We start from the raw sequence: 13,681 nt of genomic DNA, 5'->3' as shown, positions 1-13,681 counted from the left end.
AAGCTGAAGCAACTAAAGAGATTAAACTCGATTACTGCAAAACAAAAGATCAAATTGCAGACATATTCACGAAGGCGTTGCCGAGACCAAGATTTGAAGAATTACGAGCTATGCTCGAAGTCACAGAAATTTGCATCAAGGAGAAGTGTTGAAATTGCTACAAATTTCTAGAATATTCTTAAATATAATATGTATGAAAATAGTAGAATATCCTAGAACTATAGTGTGTATGAATATGGTAAAACAATCTAGAACTATAATGTGTATGAATATGGTAGAACAATCTAGAACTATATGTATAAGATAGAAGAATCTAGAACTATCATGATACTAATCTATCATGAAAACTCTAAAAAGACCTAAAATAATGTAGAAATATTCACCACCATTAAGAGAGGTTGGTGACTTGAGCCTATAAATAGACAATTGATATGTTGTAATTGATCATCCAAGAAATCAATGACATAGCCTTCTTTCTAAAACAATTCTCTAAAACTATCAACTATCAACTATCATCTAATAAACTATCAACACTCTATAACGACCTCTTTATCTCTGTAATGTCTATAATAAATAACATCATTAGGAAATGAAATGATATTAGAATTTGCCTATATACCTTTGATCTTCTTAGTTATTAGATAAAATACCTAACAAGGAACAACTTCTATAGTCACCCTCAAAAGGCTCCGCGTGTTCTCCAGGTAGATACCCGCTTTTTCTGGGTATGTAAAATGTAATGTTGATGGCGCAACTCATTGCAGCTGGCTTAATTGTTGACAATTAGTCAAGGCTATGGATTTTCAAGTGTCTCACATTTATCGAGAAGGGAATGTGTGCGCAAACAGACTTACAAACTTTGAAACCAATCTCATGGTTTCGTATGGTGGGATCTAGTTCCTATTTTTATTAAGGAAGATTTTCTCCGGAATGGTCTTCATCAACTTCCTTATTTTGGTTTTAGTTAGCTTTGGTTGTATTTTCATGGGTTTTTTTGGTTATTCCCCCCATGTAATGTGATCTTTGTTCAACTTTTGTTTTTTTTTTTCCTTCTCTTTTAATAATATCAGGGTGCTTTGCATAGAATTAGTAGTAGCCAGTGTGTAGCGATGCTGGTCTTCTCTAACGTGGTGCTTTGCTCACCCAGCTTCTTTTTCTTCCTTTTTTTTTAAAAAAAGAAGATGAGAAAAAAATTAATGATAATGCATTAAATATAATAGTGCATTAATGATAAAATTCATAAGACAATTATCTAAATTCTATTAGTTATTGAAAATGGATTGTTTTATCCCATTTTTTTACTTGGGTTAGTTAGACAAATCCAATTTTTTAACTCAATTAGATTTCAATCAAGCCATGGATCTAATCAAAGGTCTTGGCTAGTTAAAAGTAAAGTTGTAAGGTTTAAGTTATGGTTATATTAGGAGTAATTGATTTCACAAGCCTTTGGCGCGTTTTACGTTTGAATGTACATATTTTTTTTCTCCCATAGAACAAATTAAACCAAAAGGAGAGGAATGATATATATATATATATATATATATATATAATACTTCCTTGGCCTTTCAGCCCGGTCCAATATACATTTTTGGATCGAATTCTTAGAGAAATGAAAACTTGACACACTGCTTGATTACATCAATAGAATCATACCATATATATACGTACCAAGACACAGATGACCAATTACACTAAATTAAATTTACTATATTTAATTAGTCAAAAGAAAGAAATTGAACTGAAAATGCTAGTAACTAGTTAAATGGATGTTCCCAATCTTCTCTATTATTAATGCAGCTACGTACGTACAAATTAAACAACACACTAAAATGGTCTGATGCGTGTTCTAAAGTCTGGAAGCCATCTTTAGCAGAATGTTTGTTGGATTTGTTGAGCGAGTTCTTCAGCACTGAGTTGGCATTCAATTCCAATCTACAAAGGACAGATTTAAGAAATCATAGTTATTCATGGACCACAATTGAACACGTAAATAGCATGCATACATAATCATTAATTAGGTTCCATGAAATAAATAATTTCAGAAAACGTTAGGTCCATATTCAAATTTATTGCATATAAAATATATTTGTCTTTCTCTTTTGGCCAAATGAAGACAATGTTTGCGAGATGCCATGTTACATCCCTGGCGTCTCAGACAAATGCAGTGAAAAAGGTACTGCATGTCATTGTTTATTACAGATCACAGCAGTAATGTACTTCACTGTAGAGCACTAGCCAAAAATAATTACTATTATTATTACTTCATTCAATATATTCATTATATCGTCATGTCAATATGTTTTTTTTCTTTTTTTTTTGGTGAAATTTTCTTATTTTAGTTTTTTATAGGTTGTAGACTAGCTACTAGGTTACTTCATCTGGCAAACTTTTTTGAGGGTTCAAAATTGTTAGAACTTAAAATCCAAACCGTCTAAATCAAGATGAGGGTTGAGGGAACAAAAAAACTGTTACATCACTGAGACGCTGAAATCCAAACCTATCCTCATTATTAGTGAAAATGACTTAGGAGAGAGACAGGATTATATAGGCATATTGAGGCAATAATCTAAAAAAAAAAAAGTACTCAAAAAAAAAATTCTCAAACAAAAAATAGTTAATTAAATTTGAGGTAACTGCGCGTTTGTTTGCATTCAAAGATATAGCCATATCTTGGACACAGAAAATTAAAGAAGGATAAAAAAATCCTTCATGCATGTGACATTGACAAACAGAATTTGATTTTTAGTCCTTTCATCCTTTTTCTATAAAATATGTCTAGTTCATATTTGATTTAGTTTATTTTAAAAAAAATTACTTCTTATCAGTTTTCTAATGGAATTAAAAAAAGTCTAGAAAAAACAATTATAACACTCAAACACATAATTAGTCAGAATGTGTATTCTATTTATTTAAAGGATTAAACTCATTAAAAAAATTCATATATATATAGAGACCTAAAAATCTAACCTCTATCACATTGTGTTATGTTGTAGTAGTAATTAAGATATATACAGTGATTCAATTCATTACCAATAAATTTCTTGTTAGTCTAAGCATCAGCATTATATTAACTGAAGACATTAATAAAACAGTAAGATTAGCTGTCATGTATGTACTATCACAATTACCTTAATAGTGAATGAGTTTAGCATGGTTTCATCAGCAGTGCTAATGTTCACATGGAGGATTTCTAGTGCTAGGTCTTCAAGAGCTGATATTATTCTCATGGCCTGGCCAGGAATTGGTGGTGACACAGTCTTCAGAAGCACATGTGGACCTGAAAACTTGACCTCAACATCAGCTATAATGGACTTTGAATTAGCAACAAGCTCATTAATATTATCATTGATGGAAGAAGAAGCTGAAGAAGTAGGAGAGTTGGCTATGGTTGGGGAAAGGTATCCTGGCTGCAACCTGGGCTTGTAAGGGCTACTAGGTTGTTGTGGAGTCCTTGGACTAATGGGGAGGCTTATTCTAGGGCTCAAGGGTGGTTTTCTAGGGCTCAGTGGTGAGGGCCTTGGGCTTGAAACTAGCCTAGGGCTTAGGACTTCAATGTAAACTTTTCTTTGTTTCTTGGCCTCTAGGCACTGCAGCAGCTGCTGCATTTCGTTGATGTAATCAACCACGCCTCCAATTATTGATGCTTGGTCTCCCTATATCATATAGGAGGAACAAACTAGCATCAAGTACCAGTGCATAAAATCACAATATACATAGGAAAAATACATTTAGATAATGAATATGATATATTCAACACCTACTGAGCTAGAGAGAGAAAAAAGAAATAAAACTATAAATATGATGTGTTAAAAAGAGAGATCAATAGAGAAAAATTAAGTGTTAGTAGGGTGTTCAAAATCATTGTTCATATACATAAGCTGTCTAGGAGGAATTTTTCAAGATTGTGTATCTAAGGCTATTGTCCAGCAACACCTATTATTACTCTTTATCTCTTTTTTTTTTATCACTTATCATATATATATATTTTTGTCTATTTCTCTCTTTAGGCGTCATCCATTGATTATTTTCCTTATTGCTTTTAGATATGTCTACTAGCTAATACAAGAAATCTTTTTGCAACCTCTCTAGTAGAATTACACTTTTGTAATCCGTTTATAGATAACTTGTTTTTTTTTTAAGAAAAACTAAATTGAAGAATATACAAGAGATAATCAAACCCATTTTAAAAAGTATATTACAACTTATCATTGTCAATATATAGCATAATTAAACAAAAACCTCGAAACAACTACATACGTAGTTCAATGAACTCAAACTGTCTATGTGAAGGACAATATTTTGGGTGTAAAACAAAGTCAAGAATGCAAATTGGTATTTTTTTTTTTGAGAGACATCAACCTCCCTCCGATATTCTTTAACCACCAAGTAAATCTTATAACTTTCAACTGATGTACTAATTAATAAAGGTAGAAATGAATTATTATCATACTGCTACAATCAAGGGAGGTATATATCTACAATTTTAATGTTTGAGTAATGACATGATAAACCATATGTTTGAGTTTTCTGATATCATCTTTAATTTCTACATAAAAGAAACACTTACCCGTTTGACATAAAAGGAAGGCATAAGAGACCTCAAGACCAACAGGTTCTCATTCATTTGCTTTCTTCGGTTGCGCTCCACGGTTATGTGAGACACCTTCTGTAGTTCCTCTGGCGATGTGGAACGAAGCTTTTGTCTCTTGCTTTTGGGTGAGATTTCATGCTCAGTTTCAGAATCTTGTGGGGCACTTGAAGATATTAAAACCTTTTGGGACACCATTCTTGAATTTTGCTCATTTTCTTTTGAAGTTCGGCCAATAACAGCTTCATTGTTGTTGGTGGGAGGAAAATCTTTCAAGTCATCTATGCTCTCCAAAATGGAAAAGAGATCCCCTCCACCAAAGTGTGTGTCCCCAAATTCTGTGTCTTTGAAAATATCACATAAGCTTTCATCCATTAATAGACTTTTCTGGGGTTCCATTTCTCCACTAAAACTAACTACACAAAGAGTGTTTGGAAACACGTCCAAAGTACGTTTAACGGAAAAATTTGGCTTTCCAAGACAAAAAACACCAAAGCAACTGGAGGAAAGTTTTTCCTGAAATGTCAGTTGCGTTGAGTCTTACTCATACGCAAACACACTCAAAGGAATCTAAGTAAAAATGGAATGAGTGAGGGGGAGAGAAAGTGTGGATGTTTGGATTAAGAAATTAAAGGACTACTATAGATATAAAAGAAAAGGACTAAGTACTGGTACATTCTATTATGGAGTGAGGTCCAAAAACAAGTAAAATGAGAAGAGGTACCTTGCTTGTGATGTGAAAGAGACTAAACCATCACCATCAAAAGGTGTCAACTACTACTCTACTAGTACTAGTATAGTGATTGAATATTATTATGGTTTTGTTATAAACGGTGAGAGATAGATAGGGATCTCAAGGCAGTGCAGTGGTGCACTGAATCTCAAGATATATGGCAGAATGCAGAGCAGAAAAGCAGTACCAGACCAAGAAGTTTTCAAAACTTGAAAATTACAATAAATATTGAGAGACGTTAGAAGGAAAGAGAAAGAGAGGGAGGTGAGGGAGATGCATGGAAGATAAGGGTTTTTATAGTGGTAGTAATGCTTGAAAAGATGCGGTGTGGAAGATTAAAACAGATGATGTTGTTCTTGAGGTTAATGCAACTATCTTTTTTGGATTTTGTTACCCATAGCTTCTAGACCAAAAGTTAAGAATTTAGTAATTATCATTTTTATTAAAAATTAAAATTAAATATATTTTTATTCATAAAAATTAAACATGATACTAAAAAATTCAGTTATGTCCGTTCATCTTTAAAAATCTGTGTTTTATTTAGAGATTATAAATTAAAAAAAACAGAAATTTATATAAACTAAAAATAAATAAATAAAATATTAGAACTAAAATTGAAAAAGTGTGAAAAACTAATTAAATTCATATTAATTAAAGCCTTCAAATGTTTTAGTGATCTTAGTTGTTATATTTATAATAAAAAATTATGCTTTAATTTTTTTTAATGGTTATCTTAAGGATAAATTATTAGTATTTTGATGAGTTAGTTATTTTGCCTGCAGACTGCAAGTGGAAGAGATAAGAAGGGTATGAATCACCAATAAATGTACTGTTTTGTAATTAGGATCATAATTGCGTATCCACATTAAAATTGCCATTCATAAATACTTCTACTACCATTCATTGATACTGCATTGAATATTTAATCTTTTTTTAAATGTTGTTATATATACTCTCCTATTAAACTTTTCTTATGCCATTAAATATTTGAACTTGAATGTAGCTTAAATGGATATATCTTTGTAATCGAAAAACAAATGGATATATCTCAATTTTAAACTTTTCCATGCTTGCCCAATAAAAAAATATTCCAAGTTTATGGATTTGGTTAATATTTGCCTAGTTCAATAAAAATACACACAAAACAAATATTCACATGAGTAAGTACTATTAAATATTTTTTATTTTCAAACTTTTGACCTGTGACCTAAATACACAAATTAACAAAATAATTTACCAGAAAAAATTCAACTAGAGGCTAAAGACTAAAGAGTATATGAACTATATAATAGCCAAAATATTACCGTTTAAACATATTGTCCAAGAGAATACCTATTATAAGTTTTTACGTTTATTCATGCGTTTATATTCAGCCATCTGGCGCTTGGTGATATTCTTGAAATGCCCAATGACTAAATAGAACACTTGGTACCGAAAAAAAAAATTGTACCAAAAAATGAACACTGATTTTTTTATATTTTATTTTTACAGAGAAAGTGCGGGGATGTCTTAAACACGTCAATGTATGAAAATGTTCCGTAAATTTCTTGCATGTCGATCTTTCTCTCTTGCTTGTTCTCTTTATAACCCATTTTCATTCAGAACTTCAGCAAACAAATTTACAAGCACAAGCATTCGAGCAAGTTTCTGTACATTATGAGATATATTTTTAATTCAAGTATAATTTTAAAAATATTAATTGAAAGAATATTTTTAAACACATAAAAGTAATTAAAGTTGAGAAATAAGAAAATATTAATTTAAAAGCAGAATTCCAAAAAATTAATAATTTTTTTAAAATATCAAAATAATAATAAAATCATGTATACTAACAAAACAGGAATATTATAACTAATAAGAAAAGTTCCAACGCTCAAGAGTATGGATTCAAATTTATAATATTAGTTTCTTCTCATTTAAGACACCCTTCATATGAACTAAAAATCCCGTTATAGAATGTAAAAGAAATTTAAAAAAATAAGAGTGAAGCATATATATACATCAAACTGAGTAATATTATGTATCGTCAATTCTCCTAGCTTCACTGTGTGAAGCCTCATCCATATATTTAATTGGAAGTGTGAAACTTTTGTATAATGGTGTAAAATATTAGTGTGTTTGCGTGAGTGTAAAAAATTTATTTAACGGAAAAATTTGTATTTGATTTTTTTTTTATGAAATTTTTTTGAATTAGTGACAGTTATACACCATGAATAAAATTAATATCTGATCTAGTAGGTTAGAGTCACTTGTAATTTATGAGTTATGAGTTATGACAAAATAAAAAATTGGAATATCATGTGGTTTAGAAAATTCAATGACAACCTTTGATAGTGGTCAGATATGATAATGGAACAATTTAAAGAGAAGGTATCCAGGTTACCTTCTTTATGGGGAAAAATAACAAGTGACAGTTGCACAATGCATGCCAAATTAAAAGTAGAGAATGTTCTGCTTGAGATCTCACTATATACAAATTCCCCACCAGTGAAGGCACTGCAACATATGCATAATTCCGGAGGCTGTCGTTTATGTGTTTTCTAAACTGAAAAGCCAGTGTCATCATATCATCCATCAGTACACACTACATGCATAGCATATCATAAAATGAAAAAACATTGTGCAACCACCTTTTTCATTTGTCAACTCTAAACATTAAATTTTTTTGGATAAAAATGTTATGAAATTGACGTAGTATTGAAGGAGTTGTTGCTATTAAACTGATTGACCAAGTTTAAAAGTATAATTAAAAAAAATTATACAACTATTACTTATGTTCTAATTCGAGTAATCTCTAAGGTATGGTGTTAGAAATATCCCTCCAACGATCATATTAATATTAACTAATATAGGCTGGAAAAAGACAAATACATTCGTGCAACAAACCTATTTATGAATGTGGGGTGAACGCGCTGACAAAAATCCTTGGACCTGATGAAGTATGAACAACTTAATTTTGTGATCAGGTAGAGAGAATAAACAACCCTAGAAAATTTACTTATATCGCGAATTTGCGATTAATTTTGTAAGAATATGATAGTAAGATGGTAAAAGCGTGTCATTAATTATTAATTAAAAGTTAGGTCAAACAGGTTTGTATGCCAAAAAATTGATAAATCAAGTTATCTAGGACAATTAAAAAATTATACGAGCAAGACTAATTAAACCAATTCAAATTGATTTAAATCATATTTTTAAATTGAGTTAACTAAGTTTTTAGCCTTTAAATTTTTTAAAATTTTGAATTTTAGTTCATAAACTAATTTTTGACTTTAATCTTTTATTATGTTACATGTTTTAGTTATTATTGTTAGATTTTATCTTTAAATGGTGACATGGTAGTCACTGCCACGCCTCATTTTTATAATTACTTAATGAATGCTTATTTTCTTGGCAACTAAAACCGTTAAAAATTAGCACACATCACAAATAAAACTTGTGTTCTTCCCAAATCAAATCCAAAAACAAAACAATATATCTCAAACACTATAGAACACAAAGCCACCCAAATGAAACATGATTTCAACTTGAGCAAACAAAATAAATATAAACAAATAACACATTCATAACAAATCCAGGTCTAGAGTCAGATCCAAGTCCAAACCCAAAAGAAAACATAAATCCAGAAACTACAAAACCCAGATCTCGTTAGTGGTAGCGTTGATCCAGATCCCGCCCGTGGCGGCGTAGGCGTTGCTGCGGAGCACGATAGGTGATGGCCGATAGATTGTGGATCTGGATTTTTGCCATATTGCTTCGTTGGTAGAACACTCTTTCGCTGAAGTTGCTCTCAATTTTCTCTTCCACCGTGCATGGCCCTCCCTCGCCACCAAGATCCTTGTGACTCTTCCTCTCTCACATGGTTGCAAAACATCTCTAGTAGGGACGAGATTGTGTGTGTGTTTTTTTTTCAGAAAATCTATAATGTTATTAGTTATCTTTTCTTTTTTTAGTTTCTATTCCTGATATTTATCATGTTTTGTAATTATACTAGTATTGATTAATGTTTGGGATCGGGTGGGGATTATGTATTTAAATATGTTTGGTTTTGGTTGAAATTTTGGTTTGAATCTTTTTGATGGTTGAATTGAGGTTAGATTGGTTTTAGTAATAGAGGGAACAATTTTCTAGCGGAATTTTGTTATCATAGATTGTTTAACATTGTTTGAACTAGTCAATCAAAAATTTCTTGACGGTTTTTAACTGTCAAAAAATGAATTTTATCAAATAATTAAAAGATAACATGTGGCGATTTCAATAAATGTCATATCGTTATTTAATTTAATGACATAATCTAACATCAAAGACTAAATCATATAACGAAATGAAAGTACGCCACCTTCATCAATCAAAATTTTCTTTAGGAATTAAAACTTAATTTTTTTAAAAAATTTAAGGATTAAAAATTTAATTAATCCTTTTAAATTTGTTAACTAAAAATATTTTTGTGACGAATAAATTTCTAAGTTAACAAATTTTCTTCGCCAATAAAAAATTGTTAGCATAAGTTCACAAATGTATCAGCGAAGATTATTAGTCTTTTATTAAATTTTATATTACAAAAAAAATGATTTTTTTATATTAATTTAAAATATTACTTAATAATTTTTATTTTTATCCATTACTTAAAATATTATATAATGCGTATAAGGTCCCTTTAAAAAATTTAATTTAATTTTAGTCCACTAATTTTTTTTATCATATTTTCATTTCTCTAATTTTGAAGTATTCTAATTTTATTCTCAAAGTGGTTGTAATTAACATTTAATAATGGTTATAAACTGACAGAAAATGAACTTTGAGAATTACAAGTAGAGTAATTTTTAAAAGTGTGACAAAAATCAGACAAAATATTTTGAAGAATTAATACCAAATTAAAAAATGGTACAAAAAAATATATTTTACTGTGTATATTTTTATTTATTTAATTATATCAGTTATAACTAAATAATATAATTTTTTTTTCAATATTATATTCAGTCTAATTAAAAAAATGATTAAGTATGTGTGGAAAGTATATTTTAAAATATTTATATTAAAAGAGATAGGAAATGATTTTGAATTAATATGAAATTTAACATATCTTATCTATTTGAAAAAAATTTCAATCTAGTGCTGAATTTAAAAAATATATATTATTTAGTAAAAGTTATAAAATGATATAATAATAGTCAAAGTTATAGGGATGTAATTTGATTACTTTCTATATATATATATATGTTAACTATAGTAGACAAGGTCTTCGAATTTTAAACTGACTTATACGATTTATACAATATGTTTTTATAGTACTTTTTTAAACTGACTTATACGATTTATACAATATGTTTTTATAGTACTTTCTACAGTATTGGAGTATTTATTTATTTTTATCTCTCTTGCCACAGTAATTATCATATCTTACACTTAATTAAAATTAATGCAGTTTCTCTTTTAAATTATGCATGAACCCTTGTATCCTAAGGTGTTTCGACTATTTGCTCTACTATGAGAGAAGAATTTTAAAGTAGTACAAGGGTATAGTTTGAAGTTTGAACAGTAAATATTTTATTCAAATTACATTCTATTAGTTGAATATTTAATTGTAACAATATATACATATAATTCTAAGAGTAATTGATACTAATATATTATTAGAGTAAAACGTTTTATGTTATCCTCTGTTTCGTTTATTTATTATTTTATGCAAAAACAAAAGTTCATTAAATATTTTTTATAGGCAAAGAAAAGCTTATTAAAAGGAGTACAAGAGATATTTTAACCCTTAAAGGTATGGTTACATGACTGGGTATAGTCTAGTTATAATACGTTCGAAAGGATTTATATACCCAGTTCGGAATTAATAATCATCAAATTAATCAGAACCACCTAACTTTAAGGAATATAAAGATGAAGATTTGAATTTGATAAGATGCATTAATTGATGTAATAAGTTAAAAAAAAAATTATGTTGGACACAAATATCTGATTTCGATCTCTACGTAATATATTTTTAAAGAGGAATAAATAATTTTAAATATAACTAAATTCTACAACAATGATTAATATAGTCACTTTAAATGATGGAAACTTATTTATGGAGTCAAAAGTTATAATTAGTGTTGTTTGAAAACAAACACTATTACTGGCTAGCTAACCATTATAGACCGTACAACTGAATGTCAAAGCCCTGCCAAATTTGCTTTAGCATCTTCCCTTACAGCAATCTGCTCTTGTAGAAATAATCATCTATTTCTTAGGGTCAATTGAATGATAAATGAGTTTTACAAAAAATTTAAAAGAATTTTTTATTTAAATATTTTGGATCCTTTTACTAAAATGTATTTTTTTTACCAATATATGGGGCCTTTTTAATTTATAAATATTAATAACATATTTTTTTATTGATAAACCTAAAATACAGGTTTTAATTGTTTTACTCTTGGACTGACCCTGTTACTTCTTCTGACAATGTATAATCGGCCCGTATTGCCCGCCCGTGCATATGTATAAAAATTTCAAACATGATATGATACGAAAATCGGCAGGCGAAGAAGATCGAGGTATTGCCATGTCTCCTAATTAATTAATGTCATAGAAGTTGCAAAACTGATTATATCACTTATTTGTGAAATACGTAGATAGAGGATTGTTGGTATACACTTTTTCTAACACATTTATTTTTTTAGAATCTATTCAAAATTATAAAATTAAGAAAGGGGTTCATTTAATTAAGAAGTGAAACTCGTTAAAATTTATAAATTTTAAAGAATGTATTAAAAATAGTAAGTTAGAATTAACAAGGCGTGACATAGTTGATAGATAATCTTGTCCCTTAAATATGTGGGCATGAATTCGATTCCTAATTGGTACGTATGGAAAAATATTTGTTAGGAGAGATCAATTCCTTAAATGAATCTCAATATGTCAGAAATTAATTCTTGACTTTAAAATTAAAGATACTCTCGATTCATAATTTTTTTAAAAAATATATATAGAAAAATGTATTATTAATATTTCTCATACATGTGTACGTGTCAAATATTATAATATATTTTATATTATTAAATTTATATGATTCTATAACTAATTTTATTTTTGTAAAAAAAATAAAAATATGATACATAATCATAATTCTAAGTCAAATCAAGCTAACAATATAAATAGAGTCATTCACAAACTGAAAAAAATGTTCATATATTAAACTTCAGTCCTATACAATTATTATAAATATATCTAATGGAAATTGATATGCTACTATGAATATTGTTAGGATCTGTTTGGATAAGTTTCTTTATAAGTATTTTTAAGAGAGAAAAATTAAAAAAATAATGAGATAAATTTTTTCATAAGTTAAAATAAATTCTCTATTAACTAACCATTAATTAACTAACTTTTAAAAACTCTCATATAACTTTTTTAATAGATGAGAGGATATCTACCAATTAGCTAATAAAGTTTAGATTATAGAGAAATTTATTTCTTTTTTTCTTTTTCTAGAGAAATATACCTAAACCTTATTCTCTATGCTAATAGTATGCTATATCATATATCAAGCAAGAAATAACAAGTAATTAAACGAAATGTGCCAATGAAGAGGACAAAAAGCAGACAGAAATGCATGTTTATGGTATAGAGGGGTAGAAATAATAAATGAGAGGCATGGTAGTACAAAGTTGCAGACGGCAGTGATAACGGCAAGTAATGAAGCAAAAGTCTGCAGCTTGTATTGTTTCTTTGGAGTTTCATATTCGTATAGTTATTAAGAAGGTAGGCTTTAATTTCAATGTAAAGACACGGTATCTCCGTGTCTTCGATGATCATTTTTTTTTTTTGTTTATCAATTTGAATGTGTTTCGAGGAAGAATAGAGTGTGGTGTGGGGGTCACTATGTGGCAGGGTGGATGGTGATGAAAGGGGTTGGAGTAATTGCAAGTTTCAGCATGCACGGGAGTGCGTTGATCATTAAATTGTAAAATTCATCCGTCTACAATTTTCGGTTTTATCACATTTACTATCCTCCAAGTGCGTCCACATTTTTGGTGTCATACATCAATTTTCACATTTACCACCCACAACAACCAATGCCCTCTGTCCTCTCTCTCTCTTCGGAGAATGCCAAAACAACTTGATGTTAGATGTATTTGTTTTAGTGGAGAAAAATACATAAAAGATTAATTTTTAAATTAGAATACCTGTATAAAGTACAAAATTTCTTCTCAAATTTATTCTCTCCATTCTAACAAATAGTCTTAATGTTTCAAAATACTTTAGCTCAATAGTATTACTCCAATAAAACAATTTCTCATTTTGTACAGTGGAATGATTATTATTTTGGTTATACACTATTAGAAAATACTTTTTACATCGATTATCTACGA

The 13,681-nt window shown here is 29.1% G+C and overlaps 1 protein-coding gene across 1 annotated transcript; it reads right to left on the bottom strand.

Moving 5' to 3' along the window:
- Positions 1-1,537: 1,537 nt before the first annotated feature.
- SPCH3 (transcription factor SPEECHLESS-like) lies at positions 1,538-5,583 on the bottom strand. Its single transcript, XM_003541581.4, has 3 exons — positions 4,568-5,583; positions 3,129-3,653; positions 1,538-1,932 (listed from the first exon to the last, which is right to left on the bottom strand). The coding sequence occupies exons 1-3, from the start codon at positions 4,985-4,987 to the stop codon at positions 1,867-1,869; spliced, it is 1,011 nt and encodes a 336-aa protein (XP_003541629.2). The 5' UTR covers positions 4,988-5,583; the 3' UTR covers positions 1,538-1,866.
- Between the last annotated feature and the right edge of the window lie 8,098 nt (positions 5,584-13,681).

Source organism: Glycine max, chromosome 13 (assembly GCF_000004515.6).
Source record: "Glycine max cultivar Williams 82 chromosome 13, Glycine_max_v4.0, whole genome shotgun sequence".
Classification (NCBI taxonomy): Eukaryota; Viridiplantae; Streptophyta; class Magnoliopsida; order Fabales; family Fabaceae; genus Glycine; species Glycine max.
This window is presented reverse-complemented; position numbering and strand designations above follow the sequence as displayed.

What these genes read in the sequence shown, in the direction of transcription:
- SPCH3 (XM_003541581.4), bottom strand. Translation starts at nt 4,987, where the DNA reads ATGGAACCCCAGAAAAGTCTATTAATGGATGAAAGCTTATGTGATATT. An exon ending in CTTCCTTTTATGTCAAACGG is followed by an intron (nt 3,654 to 4,567) that starts GTAAGTGTTTCT and finishes TATATGATATAG; the next exon opens with GGAGACCAAGCATCAATAAT. An exon ending in TAAACTCATTCACTATTAAG is followed by an intron (nt 1,933 to 3,128) that starts GTAATTGTGATA and finishes TGTCCTTTGTAG; the next exon opens with ATTGGAATTGAATGCCAACT.